Raw genomic sequence first — 26,204 nt, forward strand, 5'->3', positions numbered from 1 at the left:
GTTTATAATACTCAGAAGAAGGCGTATTGCGGGCTGCCCGCCGGGTGCGACGTGTAACAAACCCGACTTCTGACTGCGACGCCAGCAGACAAAGCAAGGTAACTATGAAATTAGATTTTGTAACACAAAAAAAATATTGTCTGTAATAATAATAATAACTTTCCTTACCTATTCTGATAGCCTTGAAAGGCTATATCAGCGTTAACTTAGCGTGTAGGTGAGCTCTCGGGGCTCAAACCAGGGGGTGTTGCTAACACTGGCCCTAGCAAGAGCAGTGCTTCGCAGAATCTACCACCGGGTCGGAAACGCGACCTACTGAGGAGATCCGGCGAAAAGCTCAGTGGGCTGTGTTTATGGGTTAGTTTACTCGCTGAACCCTTCGTTGCAAGCGACGGGTTCAACGAGGACGGTGAACGGTGCTTGAGGTACCTAAAAGCACCGTTAGTGGATCGGGAGGATCCGTAATGACGTGTTTAGGGCGACGTCGACTGTTTACCATTCGGACCGCACGATCGGCTAATTAGTTATCGGCGGCCACGGTTAGAGGGTTCTCGTGTCGTGCCGCTTTATCGAAGTGACGCATTGATGCCGACTGTAAATACTTACTGATGGACTCGAGGTCGTCATGGAGGTCGACGTTCCTGACGAACCACGGGGCTCCGACGGCTATCGTGCAAAAACGGGATTGAATGATTTGAAGGGGTTTCCAGTTAGTGCAGGCCGCGTGAGCGAACACTACACTTGCATAGGTCATGACGCGGCGCATACAAGTTTTGTGGAGTGTCACCTTATTTCTAAGGGACAATTTACTTCGCTTGCGAATCATCGGATAGAACGCATCATCGACAGCCCTAAGTCAGCAACTGCTGGACACAGGCTACTCCCAACCCCCACCATTGAGCCCGATCTTCTGCCCTTCGAAGGTCATCGCGACATCTAGCAGGGCACATTCCACATTATACTTACCGCTGCTCAGTCTTCACTCAAGAACGTGTCTGCTCCAGCGATCGACGTCTGTACAGCATATGTCATCCCACTGCTACTCATGGTGGTGGAATTTACGTTGTTGGCGTCTATGGGATCCGGTTAAACACTTAACACGTGCTGGTGCGGTGATCACTCGGTTCAAGCAAGAAAAAATGATTCTAGTTTGACTTCGAGACTTGAATGTCAAATGTTTAACTGAAATGCAATTCTTCAAACGCTTCTGTATCCGAGTACATTGTACTGTGAATAATGCACATCGATGTCACCCTATCTTTATGCGGAAGAAACACTACAGAAACGAAATGAGTGAAGAAAACCAGTGAAAGCAATGTTTTCAGAGCGAGTAAGGCACCTCTGTGATTATACAAAAAAGTGGATATGAGAAGTTGAACTTCTCTGCCGTGTCACATACGAACTCAATATTCAGAAAATATATTTACTAATCTACATTGGTTTTGATTTAAAAATACATTATTAAATCAAAAAAACAATTTATTTAATGCACCATTAAGAAATATCACTTTAGAGTTAGTAATAAATAAAAATACGATTTCAGAGTTACACGACTTTAACTCCTTCCACTATCAAGGCAGCCGATAACGACATCGACCTGTGAACTTTTAAATAAAGTGGCCGAGCGGACGACCACTATAAATAGATCCCTCTACATTTTTCGGCCTCCGTAAATTGACATGGAACATTGACAATGGCGGTGTCACCTAATGTTCAGTAATTACCAATCACCCCACCCCCCAAACCCCCCGAATAGGCAGTAGGTACGCTTGCCCCTCCCTGTCCATAAATATTACGAGATAATTAAGAGATTGCCTATTTATATAACCGCCAGTTCCACCAATAACACACTACACATTTTGTTTGTATAAGCGTAAAGATAACACTGGCTAGGTTCGACAGTCCTTTGTTTTTTGCCACTGTTAATAACATCATTAATACCGGTTTTTTAAAGGGTCTACTAGAAAATTACTTTAACTATACTAAACTTGTCGGTATTTTTCGTACTATTCGGGATAAATAAATGTTCCACCAAAGTACAACTTAAAACTGTATTCAACACTTAAAATACTTAAAACACTTCACAAGCACTTTAAAATTCTAAATTCGCTTGTTCCGCCTCGCTTAAGGTGATCCGTTCGCTGTTTTGCTTCGAGTAGTTCCGATTACTGTCTGACTGCGTGCCATCTGTGCAACGCTTTTATAGCCGATACCACATCCCTAGAACTATCGAGAATATTCCACACATTTCGAGTATTGTGTTTCCGCTATCTGACAATAGATGGCGTTGTACTTCTCGAGCGTTCTAGGTACTACTAGATCCTTCGATATTCATTCGATTATTCGGCGATAGATGGCGTTACTCTTACCGGCGTAACAATATAAAGTTTTTTTTTTTTTTTTTTTTTTTTTTTTTTTTTTTTTTTTTTTTTTTTTTTTTTTTTTTTTTTTTTTTTTTTTTTTTTTTTTTTATGATTGAAAGGTTACTGGTGGCCCGAAGGCCTTTCCAGTTTCACCAGGACAGGTGGGCGAGCAAAGGCTCAGCCAAGAGGGGTGGGATTTGCTAACAACTGCCCGAGCGCCTCCGAAGGAGACCTAACAACTCAAGACCAATTGTTTCGCGAATGAATCTACTACCGGATCGGAATCGCGACCCGCTGAGAAGATCCGGCGAGAAACTCAGCGGGCTGATGCATGGGTTAGGTTGCACGTCGACCTCTTTGTCGAGTTCGACGAGTACGGTTACCGGGGTCCCTAAGCCTGCCCCTAGTATTAGAGCTGAAGGCATCTAATGCAAAGGTTATTGGATCTGATGGATCCGTAAGGACGTGTCTAGGGCGTCGACGGTGACTGGCTCCTGCATGATCAGGATTCGGGGAGTAGTCAGCGGCGGCAACGATAAGGCGATTATCATGACGCATAGCCTTATCGAAGTATCGTTCCGACGCTGACTTCATGTATTTCCGAATTGATTCGAGGCCCAGATCGTCGTGTAGGTCAACGTTCCTCACGAACCACGGAGCCCCGACAGCTAACCTGCAAAAGCGGGATTGTAGGGATTGGAGGGTGTCTATGTGTGTGCGGGCCGCGTGAGCGAACACCACACTCGCGTAAGTCATGACGGGCCTTATGCAAGTTTTGTAAAGTGTCACCTTGTTCCGAAGGGACATTTTACTCCGCTTACAGATCATGGGGTAGAGTCTACCGAGAATAAACGCGGCACGGTCACGGACTGATTTTATATGAGGGCGGAATGTCATCGATGCATCCAGGGTAACGCCCAGGTACTTGACCTTCCTGGCCCAGGGTATGGGTTGTCTAAAGAGAGTAATCGGGGGTGTGAGATTCCCCCTCCTAATACGGGAGGAAATCCGTGTGGAGCTTCCCCTCTGAAATAGCACCGCAGTACTTTTCGCTGGGTTGATGTCTATGCGCCATTTTCGGAACCACTGTCCTAGGGCTAGGGCTGCGCTCTGAAGCTTCTTCGCGATTAGGGACTTATTTTTACTAGAATAGTAAACAGTCGTGTCGTCGGCGAATAAAGCTAAATGGGTCGGCGGCGACCGGGGAATATCGTTGACGAATAAGCTAAATAGGAGGGGACAATATAAAGTCTAGGATGCTCTCCGAGTAACTGAAGACAGAATGAGATGGCATTATATCACGATGGCGGAAGTCACGAATGGAGGTGGACTCTCAGACATGAGGAGCAGGAGAAGAGGATGTGGTCTCACGCCTCCTTAATCGTGGTGAATCTTGGTACACATTGGCACTGCAGGGAGAGTTCACAGTACCGCTAACAGCCAGAACAGACAGATCGCGCGAGTGACTCTTATAAGCACGATAAAATTTTATTAAAGCAACTGTAATAAATTGGATAGGTAGTTTAAAAAAACAATTTGAAGTAAAAATGAAAATATGAATATTCTTTTTTTATGATTGAGGGCTTATGGGTGGCCCGGTGGCCTTCCAGTTTCACCAGGACAAGTGGGCGAGCAAAGGCTCAGCCAGGAGGGGTGGGATTTGCTAACAGCTGCCCGAGCGCCTCCGAAGGAGACCTAACAACTCAAGAGCAGCCGTTTCGCGAATGAATCTTACCGGATCGTAATCGCAACCCGCTAAAAAGATCCGGCGATGAATCTTCTCATATTAATCATCCTAAAATTAACATTAAATCTTTCTTTCTCTTTCTCTATTCCTAGCTATTCACCCCAGATGGTTGTGGGGTATTTTTCTCCTCCGCTTCGCTCTGTCTTGGACATGATCGTCAATAACATTGTATTCCCTCTTGGCCTCCAGCACTACATCTTCCCACCTTATCTTCGGTCTTCCTCCAGGTCTCCCATCCAGGAGGTCGAGTTACAGCGCCGATATTCCGACATAATTTGGTGGTTTCTTTTTTAAGCGACCATACCATCTCAGCAGACTCTCCTGTGTCTTGTCGGCGATGTCATATCCCCCAAGGCTTCCACGCATGCACTCGCCTCACAACCACCTCGGCATACTACCTGGAGCCACTGCGTTCATCCACAGTGCGTTTCCAGAGATAGTTTCTACCACGTACCATCCGGCTTTGGAATGAGCTCCCCTCCACGGTGTTTCCCGAGCGCTATGATATGGCTTGTAGAGAGTATTAAACGGTAGGCAGCGGCTTGGCTCTGCTCCTGGCATTGCTGACGAACATCCACCATCAGGTGGACCGTATGCTCTTTTGTCTTTTTTTTATTTCTTAGATGGGTGGACGAGCTTACAGCCCACCTGGTATTAAGTGGTTACTGGAGCCAATAGACATCTACAACGTAAATACGCCACCCACCTTGAGTTATGAGTTCTAAGGTTTCAGTATAGTTACAACGGCTGCCCCACCCTTCAAACCGAAACGCATTACTGCTTCACGCCAGAAGTAGGCTGGTTGGTGGTACCTACCCGTGCTAACTCACAAGAGGTCCTACCATCAGTAAGTCTACAAAGGCTATAGAAAAAAACCTTCACTAGATCAACTTGGATGTAATCCATGTTCTTTTGGGCTGCAGCCATGCTTAGCAATGTTAAATAAATATAGTTATTTTATCGGTCCTTGTCTGGTCCTTGAGGCGTGTGCGAATTGTCAAGTTGACCGGACGTTTTTGAAGACTGCGAAAATGATGTTGCAAGATTCCGTGACATAGATATTAGTATATAGATACAGGATGAGTTATTAAAAGGTTTGTTAATTTTTACATAAATAAGTAGAACTAGGTAGCTCTTCTAGTGTCAACATAATTTTAGATTTATATACTAATTTGAAACGGCAAAAAAAAATTGGTTGTCTGTAAGGTCGGTTTACGGACGTTAGTTTTACGTGTAACGTCAGTAGCGGAACTATTCGAACTGCTAGCTCTGACGTCACGCGAGAAGAGAGATTAATGTGTCACAAGCTAACGCGTGGTGCGATCGTGCCTCTCTGTCGCTTGTTCCGCGCTCTCGCTCGCACGCTCTGGCTCAGGCGGAACGTGACACTTTTTCGTGCGTGCAGTCGGGGCTCATCGATGAATACGACGTTATCAAATAGCGAGCAACGCCATCTATTATCAAATAGCGGGAACACATATCGAAACTACTCGACTTGTCAAGAACGTTCTCCATAATTCTAGGGATGTGGTATCGGCTATAAAAGCGTTGCAGAGGTGGCACGAAGGCAATTAGTAATCGAAACAACTCGAAGCGAAACAGAGAACTGATCGCCTGAAGCGAAGCGGAAGAAGTGAATTGCTTTTTTACATAGATGAGTGAACGAGCTCACAGCCCACCTGGTGATAAGTGGTTACTGGAGCCCATAGACATTTACAACGTAAATGCGCCTCCCACCTTGAGACATAAGTTCTAAGGTCTCAATATAGTTACAACGGCTGCCCCACCCTTCAAACCGAAACTCCTCACGGCAGAAATAGGCAGGGTGGTGGTACCTACCTGTGCAGACTCACAAGAGGTTCTACCACCAGTAATACCTCTCTCGTTCATGATGTACCTACTTACTTACTTACTTCATTACCTTTTAATACGCATTAAATTGTAATTACGTCGGAGAGCTCAAGCTGAACTGGTCGTTATAATCCAGGCGTTAAGAATGAATTTCCCTAATCAATTTTCAAGGTTAGCAATTAATGTCCGTCTGAACGAATTAACGTTTTTGTATTATAGACATTGCCCTAATGATGTTAAGCGGCCACCGATGACTTTGACTTTGACTTTTCGAATATAAGCCGCTAGGAATAAATAAACCAATATGGCGTTTCTAAAGTTAGGTAGAAAGAGAGAGAAATATTAGGTGGCTCTCTCTGAATCTTATCTCATAGTGATGACGCCATGTTTGCACAGTCCGTTGAGTATAGACGAATTAGTATGAAGTATGTTCCGCATTATTAAGTCTTATTGGACGTGAGGATCTGCTTTTTCTGCGTTTCTGCTTTTTAAGAAGGATTACAGGTTTTATCAGGACTGGTGGGAGAGCATCGGTTCAGCCAGGAGTGGCATTTGCTGCTATAGCTACCAGAGCGCCTCCAAAGGTGACTTAACAGTTCAAGGGATATGATTCCCCTGACCCGTTGAGAAAATCTAGGAGCTCGACAGGCTGATATATGGCTTGGGTTTCCCGAGCATGGTGACCATGAGGATCCCTAAGACCTGCTCCTAGTGTCAGAGCTGCGCAGGTCTAATAGCAATGACGCATCGCCTTATCCTCACGTCTAAAGACGGACGACGATGCTGATGTCCATGGACAGCAGATGGACCCACAGCCGTGGAGCAAATAAAAAATGCGTATTTTAACAGTATTCAAAACAGAGTTTTTTGTGATAAGTCATTATTTAAAATCCCATTTTGCGAAACAAGTATATGGGCATATTATACCCGCATAGTAAAATAAATGATTTAAAAGTATCGCTTGTTTATTGACGAATTGAGCGAGAAGCGGCAGCGAGTTAGTGTCAGTAATTCAATGAGTTAAAATACTTTGATAAACCAATTTTTCCTGAAGTCGTCGCGGCCTAAAGGTTAAGACGTCCGGTGCATTCGTGTGTAGTGATGCATCAAGGTAGGTACTAATTTTTTCAATGAAATACGTACTCAACAAATGCTCACGATTAACTTCCACAGTGAAGGAATAACATCGTGTAATAAAAATCAAAGCCGCAAAATTATAGTTTGCATAATTACTGGTGCACTCACAAGACGTCCTACCACCAGTAAATGTAAGTCCGATGTGTAGGCGGTTCTGGCCCCAAATAATCTTTTGCGACCACAATAAAAACGCTTTTAGTAAATCGCTAATCGCTTCATCTTCGCTAATAAGCCCGTACGCTGCAACGGACGAAGCGATTCTTCAAATATATATAAAAAGTTGAATAGACAGTAGCGTTTGTTAATCGAACAAGATGTTTGTACGTTTTGCGGCGTGCTGCTTTTTATTCTTCGTAGTCGCGGGTGAGTTCATTCGTTAGCATCGATGAGCAAATCAATTCTGAGCCCACGAGACGTTTAGGCCAAATACATTAATTTTATATAGATTTCTATAAAGACGGAGCTTGGAAACATTAAAAGCTGCGAAAATTAAAAAAGCACTTTTAAGATATTCAAACTAAGGATATCTGAATGGAGTGCTCTATTTTTAATCGTTACACGCCCCCCCTAGTCTTAAGTGGTTAACGGACGGCATCTAAAATGTAAATGCCCCACCCAACTCAAAACACAACGGCCACCCCGTCCTTTAAACTGAAACGCACTACTGCTTCACGGCAGAAATAGGCAGGGCGGTGGTACCTACCCGTGCGGGCTTACAAGACGTCCTACCACCAGCGATAATGCAAATTCAGCCCACTGAGTTTCACGCCGGATCTTCTCAGTGGGTCGCGTTTCCGATCCGGTGGTAGATTCTGCGATGCACGGCTCTTGCTAGGGTTCGTGTTAGCAACGTCGTCAGGTTTGAGCCCCGTGAGCTCACCTACTTGTTAGGTTACGCTGACATAACCCTCTAGGTAACCAATTACCTACCAACTAAACGACTCCCTTGCACTCTTTGCCCCAGCGACCAATCCCATCGAGATCAGAACCCGGATGAGGCAAGGGGGTTACCGCGGTCAACACTACAACCAGACGGCGTAGGTAATTAATTATCAGGTTAAGTAGGAATAAAACTTGCAATTTTGTTTTTCTTCTGATTTGATTTTTATTACACGACGTTATTCCTTCACCGTGGTAGTCAATCGTGAACATTTGTTAAGTACGTATTTCATTAGAAAAATTGGTACCCGCCTGCGGGATTCGAACACCGTTACATCGCTCGATACGAATGCACCGGACTTCTTATCCTTTAGGCCACGATTAGTTGAAGACAGCTCGCTCCAGTTAGGTATCTCTGCTATTTAAATAATCAACTACATTTAACTTTTCAGTGGCCGTCGATGAAAAGTCGTCAAGACAAAAAAGGTAAAACGTTTTTGAAATTAATTTTAGAGAATGTAGCATTTGAGCGACTATCCTCCATCGTTCAGGGCCGCATTCTCACTTTCTTCGGGCATGTGTCGCGGCGGGGTGACGACTCAGTTGAGCGCCTTGTGGTGCAGGGCATGATAGAGGGTACAAGACCGCGCGGCAGATTACCGTTACGATGGACCGGCCAAATAAAGGCAGCTCTAAACGGTCCCGTTAACGAGTGCACAAGAAGGGCCGCGGTACGCGAGGAATGGTGACGTCTGGTGATGCGCACCACCACCCAAAGTGATGACCACGACCACTCTGCCAAGAGTGCATGCGACTGAGAAGAAGCACTTCATATTATTATTTGAAGATGTAGCGTGCAACATTGGCGTATCGGGTCGCATTCGTGTGTCGTAGGGCGCGATCGGAATTCCCGAACGCGCAGGTGTCCCATGACGTTATTCCACAAGATTGGCACGCCGATTTAAATCTTAATATATATAAATTACGGCGAGCCCATAGACATCTACAATGCGCCACCCACCTTGAGATATAAGTTCTAAGGCCTCAGTATAGTAACAACGGCTACCCCGCCCTTCACACCGAAACGCATTATTGCTTCACGGCAGAAATAGGCACGGCGGTGCCTCACACCCTACCCGTGCGGACTCACAAGAGGTCCTAAAACCAGTAATGACGCAAATTATAATTTTGCGGGTTTGATTTTTATTACACGACGTTATCCCTTCACCGTGGAAGTCAATCGTGAATATTTAGTTAAGTACGTATTTCATTAGAAAAATCGGTACCCGGGTAATGCACCGGACGTCTTATCCTTTAGGCCACGACGACTTCAACGTACGGAACCTATAATCCTGTATATGTTAATTCCCAATCCACATTCACGTGTTTCTGTATTTGGGCCGTATTTACGGAACATATACCGCGCGAATAACACAGATATTTTTTTATTTATAACTAATAATAAAATTAAAATATCAATCAATGAACCAGAGCATCCTACCAAATTTATCGATCAACAATTTTAAATAGGTCCCGTCAGTATGGTTTGATGCATTATAAGTTTGTCCTTGAAATATCCAATCACAGCACACTTGACACGTCTCCAGCCACTCATGCTTACCTCAAAATTTAGTGAAGTCAACAGCTTTTACTGAACTAGAAATTATTAACTTCAGAGGCCACTTGTAAAAGGACCGTACTGTTTATTTAGATGTATCGTGGTTCAGAGGCAGTCCGGCCCAGGGGGCGGGGGGACCGCTGACGCAGAAGAGGTCGCCGACGAGGATGACTACCGCAGACCCGGCTCCAAGAATCCGAGGCTCAGCAAGCTCACGAACAAACGGAATCCAGATTTTGATATAGAGGTTTGTCAATTATTAGTCAATTTTGAATTCGTCGTGGCCTAAAGGATAAGACCTCCGGTGCATTTGTATCGAGCGATGCACCGGTGTTCGAATCTCAGGCGGGTACCAATTTTTCTAATGAAATACGTACTTAACAAATGTTCATGATTGACTTCCACGGTGAAGGAATAACATCGTGTAATAAAAATGAAACCCGCAAAATTATAATTTGCTTAATTACTGGTAAAACCTCTTGTGAGTCCGCGCGGGTAGGTACCACCACCCCGCCTATTTCTGCCGTGAAGCAGTAATGCGTTTCGGTTTGAAGGGTGCGGTACCCGTTGTAACTATACTTGAGACCTGAGAACTTATATCTCAAGGCGGGTGGCGCATTTACGTTGTAGATGTCTATGGGCTCCAGCAATCACTTAACACCAGGTGTAAGCAATAAAAAAAGTACGTTTTCGCTTGTTTCAGTTCGTTCCGGAGTTCTTAAAGAAACAGGCGATGTCTTTAAGGAACAACGACTTCTCGTTCAAGAAGGCTCTGAAGCGACATTTTAACATTTAAAATAAATAATTGAACAACTAAACTTCGAATTATTGAACCCGTGACTTCGTGCTGATCGGCTTAAGATGGAAAGGAAGATATTTGAAACGAAATCGCGCTAACGGCGTTATTAAAGTTTTGCTAAGTGGTCATCGGGGCTCATCAAGCTTATCAAGTTAGTGCCCTCACCCATCTTGAGACAAGAATTCTAAGGTCTTAGAGTACGACTGTCTCGCCCTTCAAAACAAAATGCATCAGTCACGGCAGAAATAGGCAGGGTGGTGGTACCTACCCGTACGGACTCACAAGATATCCTACCACCAAAACCGGCAAGTCGCGTTGCTCGATATGAACGCACCGGACGTCTTATCCTTTGACCAGGGGTTCCCAAACCTATTTTGTGTACGACCCACTTTGAGAATAAATCATTGTTTAACGCCCCCCTTTTTTTCACCTAATTGAAAATCACTATAGCGAGAGCGCTAAGTCGGTGTCTTAGTGTCCTCCTAGATGAAATTACAAATCGCCTCCCAAGCCTTGCCCACACAAAGCCCCCATTTTTTTCTGGCTCTCTTACCGCCCCCCTTTATCCCTGCAGCGCCCACGAGGGAGCGTTATCGCCCACTTTGAGAAAGGCTGCTTTAGGCCAACACTTCTAAATATACCAAATTAAACTTACACAAGTTTCTCTGAGAAGCTGTTCGAGAAAACCTGATCATTTCCTTGTTACCACCGCTCTGGCACCGTAGCAGTTTATCCATACTATCTACAACTAGAGTGTCACCATTTGCTGCCACGCACTATTCAACTGCGAAATGAATATCCCTGACATTGCTGGACATTACCAACAGTGGCCAGTTAATGGCAATAAAAAAGCACACATACGCTCACTCACGCACACTCACTCACACTCACAATCACGCGCGCTTACTCCCACACACACGCACTCACTCACTCACTCACGCACGCACACTCAAACACACACACGTACTCACTCACTCACGCACACCCACTCAATCACACACTCATTCACAAACACACACACGCAAACTCATTCTCACACACAGACACAGACACACACACGCACACACTCACACAAAACCTACAACATCTATCAGACTATAAAAAGTAAACAAGACTAGAATGCTCGTCCGGAGTCGCCACCAGCCCGCCTCCTCCCTCAGACCCCTCGGCTCCAACGAAACAATCGCGGGGATTCAATGAAACAAACGAAGCGAAGGTCTATTCATTTATTGGTCTGCATCACCAGAAGACCCTCGAAGTGGGCCGCTCCACCAGCACGGTGTTAGTGTCGAGGACCTTCCTGCCGAACTCGACCTTGAACCGGTCGTGGTTCAGAAACTCCCCGTTGTCTATGTCCAGTATCAGCTGACGAACTTCGGATATCGTTTTGCTCACGAAGCACGTGGCCAGCTTCATTTCGATCTCCGCGTTGCGAAGACCTATGCAGTATGCCCTGAAGGTTAACGAGCATGTGTTAATGGTAGTAGTGTAGTCGTTGACCGTCGTGGCATAAATATTGACGGCGGTGGCACTGTGTTGACGGCCCCGGCATAGTTGTCAATGTTCGTAGTGTAGTTCCTAGCTGTAAAGGCATAATTGTTGACGACCGCGGCATATTGGTTGACGACCTTGAAGTAATAGTTAAAGGCCGTAGCATAATTGTGGAGGGTTCGCTTCATTTGAATGATGTGAAATATTGTGTTCTTTCAACAGTTAACGGTTGACGGTTGGCTATCACTGATGTGTCGCCATTACTGGTGGCATGGATCACTTGCACTAAGCCTTAGCGGGTTACTCATGAGGGATTGGGAGTGAATTGAATGAACGGGAATGACAATGAATGAATGCACATATTGAACGATTCTATACTTAATAAACAACTATACGGTTCTGAACTGTAAGCCACGCCACGAAGCTTTTAAACTTAACTCATTTCGTTTTATATTTTTATTGCATTGATGCGTGGACGAACTCACAGCCCACCTGGTGTTAAGTGGTTACTGGAGCCCATAGACATCTACAACGTAAATGCGCCACCCCCACCTTGAGATATAAGTTCTAAGGTCTCAAGTATAGTTACAACGGCTGCCCCGCCCTTCAAGCCGAAACACATTACTGCTTCACGGCAGAAATAGGCAGGGTGGTGGTACCTACCCGCGCGGACTCACAAGCGGTCCTACCACCAGCAAAGGCTTTTGTGATCCACAATTAATTCGATCCTCGTCACCTAGATGGATATTAAGGTTGGTGGATTTGTCTATTACCTTGAAGCCCTCGCCAGAACCGAGGTCATGGCCAAGATCAGCGTGGCTGCTTCGGCTAATCTCTTCAGTTCCCTGGTGAAAATTGAGGAGACAGTTTAGTTTCACGAGTCCTGTTACGGGATACGCTTCTGACAGGGAAGGTAGGTTCTGTCTAGGTAAAAGCTGCAACTTTAGAACTCATGTCCTTTTTCATTGCTTAGATGGGTAAAGCTCATCATCCATTTGGTATAGTGATTATTGGGGCCCGTGGACATCAACAAAGTAAATGCCGCGGATCCATCAGATCCAATAACCATTGCATTAGACGTTTTCAGATCTAAGACTAGGAACGGTAACCGTACTCGTCGAGCTCTACAAAGAGGTCGACGTACAACCTAACCCATGCATCAGACCGCTGAGTTTCTCGCCGGATCTTCTCAGCGGGTCGCGATTCCGATCCGGTAGTAGATTCATTCGCGGAGCAGGTACTCTTGAGTCGTTAGGTCTCCTTCGGAGGTGCTCGGGCAGCTGTGAGCAAATCCCACCCCTCCTATCTGAGCCTTTGCCCGCCCACCTGTTCTGGTGAAACTGGAAAGGCCTCCGGGCCACCAATAATCTTTCAATCACAAAAAAAAGCAAATGCCGCCAGCGAGCATCAGTCACGATTTCTAAGTCCTCAGTTCTATAGTTGTCCCACCCTGTAAACTGGTACGCGTTACTGCATCGCGGCAGATATAGTCGGGGCGGTGGTACCTGTTAGAAATATTATTTATTCTATTCATTCCATTACAAGTATAAATTGGCTGTATGAGCTAAAAGGCATGATGAGCCTTACATAATGTTAAATTTATTGAGAATAGCTGTCACTGGTTGTCAATTCTCTCTGTCACTTCCTTCGCCGTGGTTTTGTGGCTCGGTGTGTGAGTTTTTTCTAATCTTTAATTATATTGATAACGTCTGTCTGGTTTAGTGGTAAGTGACATGGTCACTACACTAGGGGGTCGCGGGTTCGAATCCCGCCAAGGGAAGATATTTGTATGATAAATATAAATGTCTTTTCCAGGGTTATGGATGTATATTAAATATATGTATGTGTATAATAAAAATCTTACATTTATTTCCGATATCTGGTACCTGTATCACAAGTTCTTTACGAACTTATCACGGGACCAGTTAACGTGGCGTGATTGTTAGTAAACTATTAGTAAACTATTGGTAATCATAATAAATGTAAAGCATCTTCGCATTGGTTTATAAATAAATTGTCATTAAATATTATAGCGTGTTAGTTTTCTTGTAACGGTCTGCACGCTCGCCCGTTCCCGAACAAACTTGAACAAACTGCCAGCTCATAGGTACGCTATACCTATTTTAACAGTACCTACCCGTGCGGACTCGTAATACCAATAAAAGACCAAAGCGTCTATATGCATTAGCAATACTTACATGTACGCCACAGAAACTTCCATTCCGTGCCTGGACATTAGGGTTTCGCAAGCGAACCTCATCCTGAGGACGCAGTACTCGAGCTGATCTGACGCCGGCTTGAGGGTCGGGTGAAGGTGCTCTGACAAGTGGAGAGTCAGTTTCGGGTCATCCTTGACCTGGGAGAGAATTCGAAGTTCAACCGGTTCAGTTACGACCACTTCAAAGAGAAGTTTGTGCATTTTACTGGTGGTAGGACCTCTTGTGAGTCCGCATGGGTAGGTACCACCACCCCGACTATTTCTGCCGTGAAGCAGTAATGCGTTTCGGTTTGAAGGGTGGGGCAGTCGTTGTAACTATACTCGAGACCTTATAACTGATATCTCAAGGGGGTGGCGCATTTACGTTGTAGATGTCTATGGGCTCCAGTAACCACTTAACACCAGGTGAGCTGTGAGCTCGTCCACCCACCTAAGCAATAAAAAAAAAAGACTCACTTGATGTCTATTTGACAGAGCCTTCTTGATGATGAAAGCGGGATGCATCAAAGGATTCCTTATTTGTTTGATCTCTTCCGCCATAATCTTGCCGGCGTGGTGAATTCCGTTTAAGGCTAAAAAAAAACCGCATAAAAGCATGTATTCTAGAGCGGATTCACGAAATTGTGGAAACTTACACACAATATCGGCTTATCTCTGTCGCAAAACCATATAATGTTTGTCTTGACCTGTTTGTTAGAAAGCTATGCAAAAATTGATTTTTCTACGAGGGCTGCACTAAAAGTATTGGGAATTGAATATTTCCACTGTTCCTGTCATATTAAAATCTTTTTAATTAAAAACTCCTTGGTTTTAAAAATCGAATACCATTTATTTATTTAAAAAAAGATTCTCGGTCTTGTCACGAGGTTTTGTCAAACTTGTTTAGTCGTTGAGAAAATGGAATTGACTCGAGAAAATTAAAGAGCGATGATTTATTATGACTTTCGAAGTGGTTTAACACAAAAACAGTGTGTTGACCGGATGATTTCTGCATTTGGTGATGAAGCCCCATCCAAAACCACAATTTATCGCTGGTTTGCTGAGTTTCAACGTAGACGTGTCAAGCTCAGTGATGATCCCCGTCAAGGTCGTCCAAAAACTGCAGTCACCCAAGAAAACGTTGATGCTGTGCGTAAGCTGATTGAGGAAGATCGACATGTGACATACCGCTAAATTCAGGCAACTTTAGACATTGGCATGAGTCAAATACAAATAATCTGGCATGAACAATTAGGTGTAAAAAAGTTGTTTTCCCGATGGATACCGCATTCGCTCTGTGAAGAGCAAAAAGCGGCTCGCGTTACTTGGTGCTTCAGAACTCTCGAAAGATTCCACGCAGGATCCTCAAATGCTGTATACAACATTGTATCAGGTGACGAATCCTGGATATACGCGTACGAACTCGAAACAAAAAACCAGTCACGAGTTTGGGTGTTCGAAAATGAGTTAAAGCCAACAAAAATTGTTCGTTCACGGAGTGTTGCAAAAAAAATGGTGGCCACGTCTGTCTCCAAAACCGGCCATGTTACGACTATTCCTCTTGAGGGACAAAGAACGGTTAATGCAGAATGGTATGCTAGCATTTGTTTGCCACAGGTCGTTTCTGAACTCCGTAAAGAGAACTGCAACCGCCGCATCATCTTCCATTACGACAATGCGAGTTCTCACACCGCGCACAGAACAAAAGAGTTTTTAGAGCAAGAAAACATAGAATTATTAGACCATCCGCCGTACAGCCCCGACCTAAGCCCTAATGATTTCTATACTTTCCCTAAAATAAAGAATAAATTGCGTGGACAGAGATTTTCATCACCTGAAGAAGCTGTGGACGCCTACAAAACGGCCATTTTAGAGACCCCAACTTCCGAATGGAATGGTTGCTTCAATGATTGGTTCCATCGAATGGAAAAATTTGTCAAATTTCGCGGAGAATACTTCGAAAAGCAATAAATACATTTTTAAATAGTAATGTTGTGTCACTTCGTTAATTCCCGAAATTTTCAGTGCCGCCTATGTATATAACAAAAAGTGCATATAGGTGTTGGCACCTGGTGTTAAGTGGTTAACGAAGCCCATAGACATCTACAGCGTAAATGCCGCCAGCCACCTTGAGATATGAGTTCTAACGTCTCAGTTGTAACTATATGACGGCTGCCCCGCTCTTCAAACCGAATCGCATTATACCTTCACGGCAGAAATAGGCAGGTTAGTGGTGCCTACCCGCGCGGACTCATAAGATCTCCTACTACCAGTAATTACGCAAATTATAATTTTGCGGGTTTGATTTTTATTACACGATGTTATTCCGTCACCGTGGAAGTCAATCGTGAACATTTGTTAAGTACGTATTTCATTAGAAAAATTGGTACCCGCCTGCAGGATTTGAACACCGGTTCATCGCTACATACAAATGCACCGGACGTCCTTTAGACCACGCCGACTTTTTTCGGCTAATCTCTGTCGCAAAACCATATTCTATACAACAAAAAGTGAGACAAGAGTGCATATTATCGTGCGAGATCATGAATTCGACCTCAAATCTCAAGATCCATGGTGTCATTCAACTTATGACGTCTAAGGACTCTGACAGCCACCAGAACCAGACCCTGTACCTAGGGGATGAGACTTAACCTAACCCTTACCTATAAAAGTATTAATTCCATCTAAACTTTCGCCCCCGCTCGCGAGGATCCTCATCCGATCAAAAATCTTCTTGCACTCCTCCTCTTGTTCTAGAGCAGGAATTTCCAGGAGATTGATCAGGGAAAATAGACCACGACTGTTGATGTAATTCCTGAGAAAGAAACCCACAGTTGAGGATAATTTTGGAGTAGACAAACAGACACAGATCCGACCTACATCTAGCCTCTAGTCCTATACTACACTACTAAAGACACAGTCCTCTGCAGCTCTGTACTGATCCCGAGCTCTTCTCGTACACAAATAGACACAGATCGGACCTACATCTAGCTTCTAGTCCTATACTACACTACTACAGACACAGTCCTCTGCAGCTCTGTACTGATCCCGAGCTCTTCTCGTACACAAATAGACACAGATCGGACCTACATCTAGCCTCTAGTCCTATACTACACTACTACAGACACAGTCCTCTGCAGCTCTGTACTGATCCCGAGCTCTTCTCGTACACAAATAGACACAGATCGGACCTACATCTAGCCTCTAGTCCTATACTACACTACTACAGACACAGTCCTCTGCAGCTCTGTACTGATCCCGAGCTCTTCTCGTACACAAATAGACACAGATCGGACCTACATCTAGCCTCTAGTCCTATACTACACTACTACAGACACAGTCCTCTGCAGCTCTGTACTGATCCCGAGCTCTTCTCGTACACAAATAGACACAGATCGGACCTACATCTAGCCTCTAGTCCTATACTACACTACTACAGACACAGTCCTCTGCAGCTCTGTACTGATCCCGAGCTCTTCTCGTACACAAATAGACACAGATCCGACCTACGTCTAGCCTCTAGTCCTATACTACACTACTACAGACACAGTCCTCTGCAGCTCTGTACGGATCCCGAGCTCTTCTCGTACACAAACAGACACAGATCCGACCTACATCTAGCCTCTAGTCCTATACTACACTACTACAGACACAGTCCTCTGCAGCTCTGTACTGATCCCGAGCTCTTCTCGTACACAGACACAGATCGGACCTACATCTAGCTTCTAGTCCTATACTACACTACTACAGACACAGTCCTCTGCAGCTCTGTACTGATCCCGAGCTCTTCTCGTACACAAACAGACACAGATCCGACCTACATCTGGCCGAGGGTCCTACGCACTGACCTGCACATGGCCATCTCCAATTCCGCGTCCGGATCCACGTATCCGTCTATGAGTCCGGCTGTGAAGTACTCGGTACTTTCACTGGCGTACACATGGAGCAACGACTCTCCAACTATTGCTCGTATCGTCGACAACTCCGCAAGAGGTTTACCTTTAGAAAAACACCAGAGTTTTAGCACCTGAGACCTTCTCCAGGCTTCATTTGGCGGTTTTTTTTATATAGCTCGGATGGACGAGCTCAAGTAAACGGCTGCCCCGCCCTTCAGACCGAAACGCATTACTGCTTTACGGCAGAAATAGGCAGGGCGGTGGTACCTACCCGCGCGGACTCATAAGAGGTCCTACCACCAGTAAAAAGTGAAGCACACAATAGTGAAATTTTACGTAATGCTATAAAACTTACCGGAGAATGACCTGGGCTTGACGTACTCCACAATCTTGCTGATTGCATACTTGAGTTGGCAGCGGCACAGCGTGGCGGCATGGAGACGAGAGATACCGAATATCTTGCCTAGATCAGCGTTGGGTATTTGCGAGAGGGGTGTACCTGGATTGATTACATATATTAAAATAGACAGGCTTCCTTTTTTTCTACCTATTCTAGTAACCTCAAGGGGTTATTCTAGATTCGCCGAAATAGTAGGTGAGCTCACGGGTCTCAAGCCTGACGACGTTGCTAACACAAACCCTAGCAAGAACAGTGCTTCGCAGAATCTACCACCGGATCGAAAACGCGACCCACTGAGAAGATCCGCCAAGAAACTCAGTGGGCTGTGTCTGTGGGTTAATTTACTCATCGAGCCCTTCGTCGCAAGCGACGGGTTCGGCGACGACGGTGACCGATGCTTGAAATACCTAAAATCACCGTTAATGGGTCGGGAAGATCCGTAATGACGTGTTGCGAAGCCGATATTACATTATCGCTTTTATTAAAAACTTTGACAGAGCTTATCTTAATTTAGAAGTACTGAAATCTTTCAAGGTAATTGACTTGCTTGTTTGAGCCGTGTTCTACCAATAGCGACATCTATTGGCAAAGAAGAAAAGTGCGACATAAACCTATCAATATTTTAAAAAAATCCTTATTGGCGGGAACGCGAGCAGTGAAGTTGTGTGATTTGTTTTATATTATTTATTTAGTGTTTCTTCAGGTTTAAAAACGTAGTAACCGTAGGTTATTAACTGTTTAGTATCTGTGAAAGTGCACAAATGTGGGAAAATGAAACAAAACCGCTGGACGTAGCTTCTCGGGATCCTCCAAAAAGTCCACTAAAAAAATCTCATTAAGTGACCACCATTTTACTGAGATTATATTTCATTCCATATCTCATTTCATTTCATTTCGTGCCATGTTAATTTTTTTATAAATTTAATTCGTTTTTAATCACTTATGTTATGTCGCGATTAGTTTCCTTCGTTTTTTATTACTCATAAATTGTAATATAAATCATTTAAACGGCTAACGACGCTGGCTAATGCACGAACCTTGCCGGAGCCAAAAAATAAAGAAGAAGCTTTAAAAAATGTCAATTCTTTTTTCTATTTTATAGAATCTCTCAACCACATAGCAAATACCGTGAAAAAACGTCCACCAGTGAAGAGTTTCTCTGTTCACAGAGGGCATATGATGAATCAAGCTACGGTAAAATGTACAGTGGACTGCGATAAATCTATATATTAATACGTGAAGCAAAAACTTTGTATTCTTTTTTACCAAAATTGCGCGGACGGAGGAGTATGAAATTTTCTACACTTATAGAGAATACAGAGAAGAAGTGCACAACGCTAATTTTTTTTTTAAATAATGCATAAAAGATACATTAAATCTATAAAGAAAACATTACACGCACTACATACCATGTTTTTGACGCAACACGCATGCATACTATTTATTATCAAACTTTTGTTCTTGACGTCTGTTGTTAAATTGAGAATAGATTAAACATTGTATTTGTTAATATTTTTTATAGTGTAGTCTTGGCGAAATTTGTGATATCTATACTAATATTATAAAGAGGAAAGATTTGTTTGTTTGTTTGTTTCGAAAAGGCTCCGAAACTACTGGACCGATTTGAAAAATTCTTTTTCTATTAGAAGCCGACATTGTACCTGATGAACATAGGCTACTTTTTTTATTTTATTTTTTATTTATTTTTTTTGGTTTCATGTGTGTTTTAATGTTTCCGAAGCGAAGCGAGGGCGGGTCGCTAGTATAAGTATAAAATACAATCATAATAGTGTACAAACATACAATCCCAATTAATTATAGTCGAATTTCGACTACTGCGGGACCTCTAGTACCTTTAAAAAGACCTTTGTAAAAAAAATCGGCTTATTTCGAAATAGTAGAGCACTATCTCGCTCGCACACTATATGACGTCATCAAGTGCGGTCTTAATAGATACCGGACTTAGTGTCTCGTGCGACAGAGATAGCGCTCTACGAAGCCGCAATTGTCTCTGTCGAAAAGTCGATGTGTAATGATTATCGGCGGGCACTGTACGCCATACATACATATATGCCAGCAGTCGGGGAACCGGGGTAAATTACCCCAAATGGGGTAAAATTAAAAATTTGGGGGGTAAAAATGAAATTTTGTGAGTATAAAGTATATTTTGAAGTGAAACTTCTTTAGAATTGTTGTGATTTTAAACTCATAAAAATATCATATGAATTATATAATAACACAAGAAACAAGAAATTATCATTTACTTATATTTTCTGTGGGGGCGATTTTTTTCCTCAACTGTATATTACATATATTACTATTATTACCGTTATGTATTACTAGGTATTACATTGATAAATTGAATAAATGATGCTTACATTAAATTTTTAGTTATTGTTTTCTTTTCAAAATTATCACGGGGACTATAATATGAAAGATGCTAAAAAGAAGCGATTTCGTTTTATTTTTGTTCTTCGCCATGGGGTAATATCAACTTATACAAAAACATTGTGGGGTAATAATTAAAAAAGTTCCCCGACCGCTGATCTATACTAAGCTCACCGGTTGTTTTCTGGAAATGAACGAAGTTTCCGTCGAAGGTCACGCCGGTAGCCCCCGGATGGACGAGGAAAGCTTTCAGGTGGTCGGCTTCGACTTTGCACAGGACAAGCATAAAGCCATCTCCCCTCGTGCACATTTTCTCGCCAGTTATGCGCCAAACACCTGTAATTAGTACAGGACGAGTTAGGGCTCGGCATTTTTTTATTTATTGCTTAGATTGGTGGACGAGCTCACAGCCGACCTGGTTTTAAGTGGTTACCAGAGCCCATAGACATCTACAACGTAAATGCGCCACTCACCTTGAGATATCAGTTCTAAGGTCTCAAGTATATTTACAAGTATAGTCAAATATATTATAGTTAGATGTACTTTTAATACGCTTTTATTAGCTTCAGACGTATGTATGTTAGTATGTAACGGAATCTTTGAACATGGTTTTGACCCCCTTCAAAACTTCGGATTAACTCGAAATTTGGTATACTTATTAAGGACCGATAACAATTCAACAGAAAAAATATATTTTAAATAAAAATTTAAAAAAATTAAATTCAACTAAAAAATGAAAAATAAATAATAGTTTAAAAAAAACAAAAATACGCTTTTATAGAAAATTCAACTAAAAAATTGAAAATGAATTATAATAAAATTGCATGGTATCAGTAGTTATAAATATTTTATGAACAGATATGAGTAGAAGGGTTATTTTGATAATAAATATCCTGAAAAGCACCCCACACTTTTTTCTTACACTACTTGTAATTCAAATGTATTATAATTTATTTTCTATTTTTTAGTTGGATTTTCTATAAAAGCGTATTTTTTTTTGTTTTTTAAACTTTTTTTTTTTCATTATATTATTAAATGATTATTATGTAGACATGTATATCTGCTTAATAGTCCTTAAGCAGCTCAGGAGGCCAAAATAATTAGTCAAGCTTCAAACAATTCACCGTTTAAATGGTTACAGACAAACTGTTTCTTATTCATCGACATTCGAGAATTGTGTTAACTAAGGACAATTCATTTATTTATTTTTATATTATTATCCATTTGTAAGCCACAAAATTAGCATTAGTATTAATTATGTCAACGAATCACTAAAGCTGCAGGTAATATTGCAGAATGTAACACTGGCATTCAATATTTAAACAATTAAATGAAAAACTTAAAGGCGATCAGAATCTATGGACATAATTACTGCTGCCATCCATTCTGAGGTATGAGACGGAACTTCTCAATCATAATGTAAATGTCTTCAAACTGAAAAGCTAGACTGCATCACATCAGACAGTTGGTACATACCCTTACGGGTAAATACTGCACCCTGACACCAGCTAATCTTCTCCCTACTGGTGGTAGGACCTCTTGTGAGTCCGCACGGGTAGGTACCACCACCCTGCCTATTTCTGTCGTGAAGCAGTAATGCGTTTCGGTTTGAAGGGTGGGGCAGCTGTTGTAACTATACTGAGACCTTAGAACTCATATCTCAAGGTGGGTGGCGGAAGGTTGTAGATGTCTATGGGCTCCAGTAACCACTTAATACCATGTGGATCGTGAGCTCACCCACCCATAGCAATAAAAACAATCATCAATATCTGAACCTTGGGCATCCAAAGTAGCGGTTGTCCTAAAATCGGGCTGGGCCAATCTTTCAGCGATTCTCTCTTTGATGCATAAAGTTACTGTTGCATCTCCCGTCGACAGTTCATCAATTACAGCCGCATACTGTTCCGCAGTCAGTCCGTGTTGAAGGGCACGCAACGCGACCCAGTGGTCACTGAGCTCATGAGCCAATTCGAAGTCTGGGGATACGGTTTCTAAATACCTGTAATTTATCACCGATTTCATTACGACACGGTTTATATAACACAGGATTTTAACAATAAAAATTTTTTTTAAGTAAATACAATGACTATATCAATGCTTGAAAGGCAAAAGTGACTAAGCAACAATAACTGCTTTTACATAAATGATAGGCAATAACCATATTTGATGCAAAAGAATATATATTTCTAGGTCTATTAAAATCATTTCAATCCTACGGCTAGATTCATTAGAATAGATTTTTTTTCAGGTTTTTTTTCAACTTTAAATTAGTCTACTGTAAAGTTCACACATTGTTGCTTAGTCACGTTTGCCTTTCAAGCGTCGATATTATGTTGATGGCATCAGTAAAATTTAGTGTTACATTGACATTATTATCTCATCAAATTAAACAATATATACATCAAATACAGTACGTGGTGATCTTTAATAATAATTATTGATATGAATTATCATAAAAAATATAAAAAATAATACAGACTTGTGCACACTTATTGACTACATAACCTTTTTTTACAGTTCAACATTGATATTTCCTAATCAAATATCACTAAATCTTGTTACAAATCTTGTAAGTTTCAAACAAAACTTGTGCTAATTATTAGGAATTGATTTTTTGACCTCTGCAAACTCTCAAAAGCTCCCAGAGGCAGATTTCGTATATATCGACGGTTGATAAACCCCTAAACATAGGATATACCTTATGCTTTCCGTTTGATTAGCTGCCAAGCCATTCCTAGTCCAATTAACGGGTGCTGCATACATTTTGGTACTTTTCAAAACATTCCTACGTTCCTCTTTCGATTTCGTTTTGTCTTGGAACACTTTGTCTAGCGTTTCGGCTCTCTTCTCCATGCTTTCGGTCTCCTCTTTGTCCAAAATCTCCGGGTAGGCGAGTAAGTCGCGTTGGAATACGGACACGAAGACATCCTTCATAAATGGTGGTATTTTGGGTTTCCTCTGCTCAGTACGTTCGATTACCTGTAGGTCCTCGAAGTCGAACTTTTCTTCTTGGATTTTAGGCTGAACGGCGTTGGTAGCTTCGTAATTTGTGGCCGTAAAACCGATCTTCCTGGATATAGTTCTACTTATACCGTTTAACTGTTTCACGCATAACGTACGGGCGATATTCATTGTTACTGCGTATTTCTGTCTATTTAAATCGTGATCGTTTATATTATTTCACGTAATTCTTAATGTTTAATGGATTATTCAGGAAATATATGATCATAACAAATCGTTTAGGTTAGATAACTTTGACAGTTTGCAGTTTGACATTTGACATTATAAACTTTTTTTTTATTTTATACCGCGCCTGTTGGGTCTTTCAGCCAGACGTTTCTATAATTATTAATAAATATCCAGAAGATCAGTAGTATTATTGTCCAATCGGAGAAACTCCATAGAGCCTCATCTTTTTTCTTAATTAACATGAGAACGGACATCATTCTTTTTTGTCTGATCTTTCTTCATCAACTTTATTTTTTTTTGTCTGATCAGATCCGACCGGATTGGAATCACAACACACTGAGAAGATCCGGCGAGAAACTCAGTGTCAGTGACCAGTTCGTGACGAATACTGACCGGTTTTTATAAGTGCCTAAAAGCTCCGAGATTGAAGCGAGAAATAACGTGTTTAGGGCGTCGGTGGCAGTGAATTGTTGTATGATCTGGGTTTTGAACAACAACATTCGGAGCGTCGGTAGACTGGGCAATATCATCCATCAGGTGGGAAATCTTCGCTAGGCGATACACTTAAGACCATATTAAACGAATTGCCTTCAAGTGACAAGTTCCAGTTCGAAGGTTGGGACTCTGGTTCGTCGATTTCTTATTGTGTTCGGAATTATTAAGACATGTCGAGGGGTGAAAGGCTTTTTGGGGTTAAGCGACATTCTTGCAACTTTACAGAAGAGCTAGTGGGGTAGCGATCCTAACTTGCACCTGAAGCACAAAACCTTTTTAGCGTATATTTTCCACAAATAAAAATGAAGATAAAAATTATCTATTTTTTGTTTTTGTTTTGTGGACCATCGGGCGCCCCCTTTGTGTAGCACCCGGGGCATGATAACCGCCTTGCTAAATCTTTCAATCTGTCAGAATGCTTAAAACATCTTCAGTTTTTTGTAGAGACAAAAAACAACAACACCAGAGGCTTCTTTTTCCTTCTTTTCCCGGTTAGCTGCCAGGGTCCACTTTCCTACTTAAGCTCCTCCACGGAGATTTGAGGTTTTTTTTATTTATTGCTTAGATTGATGGACGAGCTCACAGCCCACCTGATGTTAAGTAGTTACTGGAGCCCATAGACATCTACAACGTAAATGCGCCACCCATCTTGAGATTTATGTTCTAAGGTCTCAGTATAGTTACAACGGCTACCCCACCCTTCAAACCGAAACGCATTACTGCTTCACGGCGGAAATAGGCGGGGTGGTGGTACCTACCCGTGCGGACTCCCAAAAGGTCCTACCACCAGTGATTACGCAAATTATAATTTTGCGGGTTTGTTTTTTATTACACGATGTTATTCCTTCACCGTGGAAGACAATCGTGAACATTTGTTGAGTACGTATTTCATTAGAAAAATTGGTACCCGCCTGCGGGATTCGAACACCGGTGCATCGCTACATACGAATGCACCGGACGTTTTATCCTTTAGGCCACGACGACTTCAAGTACCTCAAGTACCGGTCATCGTTCCTGCCGCTTGCAACGAAGGGCTCGACAAGTAAACCACAGGCACATCCCACAGAGTTTCTCGCAGGATCTTCTCGGTGGGTCGCATTTCCGATCCGGTGGTAGATTCTGCGAAGCACTACTCTTGCTAGGGTTAGTGTTAGCAACATCGATCAGGTTTGAGCTCATAATTGCCACAGTCTTCGGCATCGTTCTGGGTGAGGTTATACTGCTCCATATCCGCCTTTACCATATCCAACCAGCGTTTCTTGGGCTTACCGGGGGAAAGAACAGTAAAGGTTATTTATTCAAAACAATTTAAACATACTTATGTGACTTGCGCGATATTTTTTGCTACGCGACAATATATTGGCACTACTAAACGGTAGTGTATGGTTAGAAACAAATCATTTTTTACCTCGACAACATTGTTGTGTTGATTTTAGGGATGTGAATATAAAATAGCGTGAAGCTATTTATTTCATTCATCGTTAATAACGACATGTTTGGATTAAATTTTTTTCGAAGGTTCGTATCCTAGCTGATAACACTTTGAAAATAGCTAAATGTTAAAACTGAATGTTGCTTACTAAGCTTTAAGTCGATACGAATATTTGTATTGGGGTAAAGTGTTTTAGTTACCTACGTATATTGGTATTATGGCAAACTACTACCTACGTAACTACATCTGTATTGTGGTAAACTAAAGTGTTTTAGTTATCCACGTATCCTGGTCTGGTCTATCAACAAGTCCTAACTGAGAC

The 26,204-nt window shown here is 42.5% G+C and overlaps 2 protein-coding genes across 3 annotated transcripts; one reads left to right on the forward strand and one right to left on the reverse strand.

Annotated features, from left to right (window-relative positions):
* The first annotated feature begins 14 nt into the window (after positions 1-14).
* On the forward strand, positions 15-10,413 carry LOC110385213 (uncharacterized). 2 transcript variants are annotated; one of them, XR_009976469.1, is made up of 4 exons: positions 15-98; positions 8,430-8,463; positions 9,689-9,842; positions 10,299-10,413. XR_009976469.1 is itself a non-coding variant. In XM_021348090.3 (4 exons), the coding sequence occupies exons 1-4, from the start codon at positions 7,413-7,415 to the stop codon at positions 10,389-10,391; spliced, it is 330 nt and encodes a 109-aa protein (XP_021203765.1). In that variant the 5' UTR covers positions 7,386-7,412; the 3' UTR covers positions 10,392-10,413. The 2 variants fall into 2 exon arrangements, 1 of the variants encoding a protein (XP_021203765.1); XM_021348090.3 differs by lacking the exon at positions 15-98 and adding an exon at positions 7,386-7,461.
* Positions 10,414-11,604: 1,191 nt separating this feature from the next.
* LOC101743932 (complex I assembly factor ACAD9, mitochondrial) lies at positions 11,605-24,045 on the reverse strand. The gene is made up of 10 exons (XM_004926276.5): positions 23,465-24,045; positions 22,542-22,765; positions 20,941-21,102; positions 18,334-18,477; positions 17,931-18,081; positions 16,746-16,897; positions 14,560-14,675; positions 14,084-14,241; positions 12,659-12,730; positions 11,605-11,847 (listed from the first exon to the last, which is right to left on the reverse strand). The coding sequence occupies exons 1-10, from the start codon at positions 23,896-23,898 to the stop codon at positions 11,634-11,636; spliced, it is 1,827 nt and encodes a 608-aa protein (XP_004926333.2). The 5' UTR covers positions 23,899-24,045; the 3' UTR covers positions 11,605-11,633.
* Between the last annotated feature and the right edge of the window lie 2,159 nt (positions 24,046-26,204).

The sequence above is a fragment of the Bombyx mori genome, chromosome 24, assembly GCF_030269925.1.
Source record: "Bombyx mori chromosome 24, ASM3026992v2".
Lineage (NCBI taxonomy): Eukaryota > Metazoa > Arthropoda > Insecta > Lepidoptera > Bombycidae > Bombyx > Bombyx mori.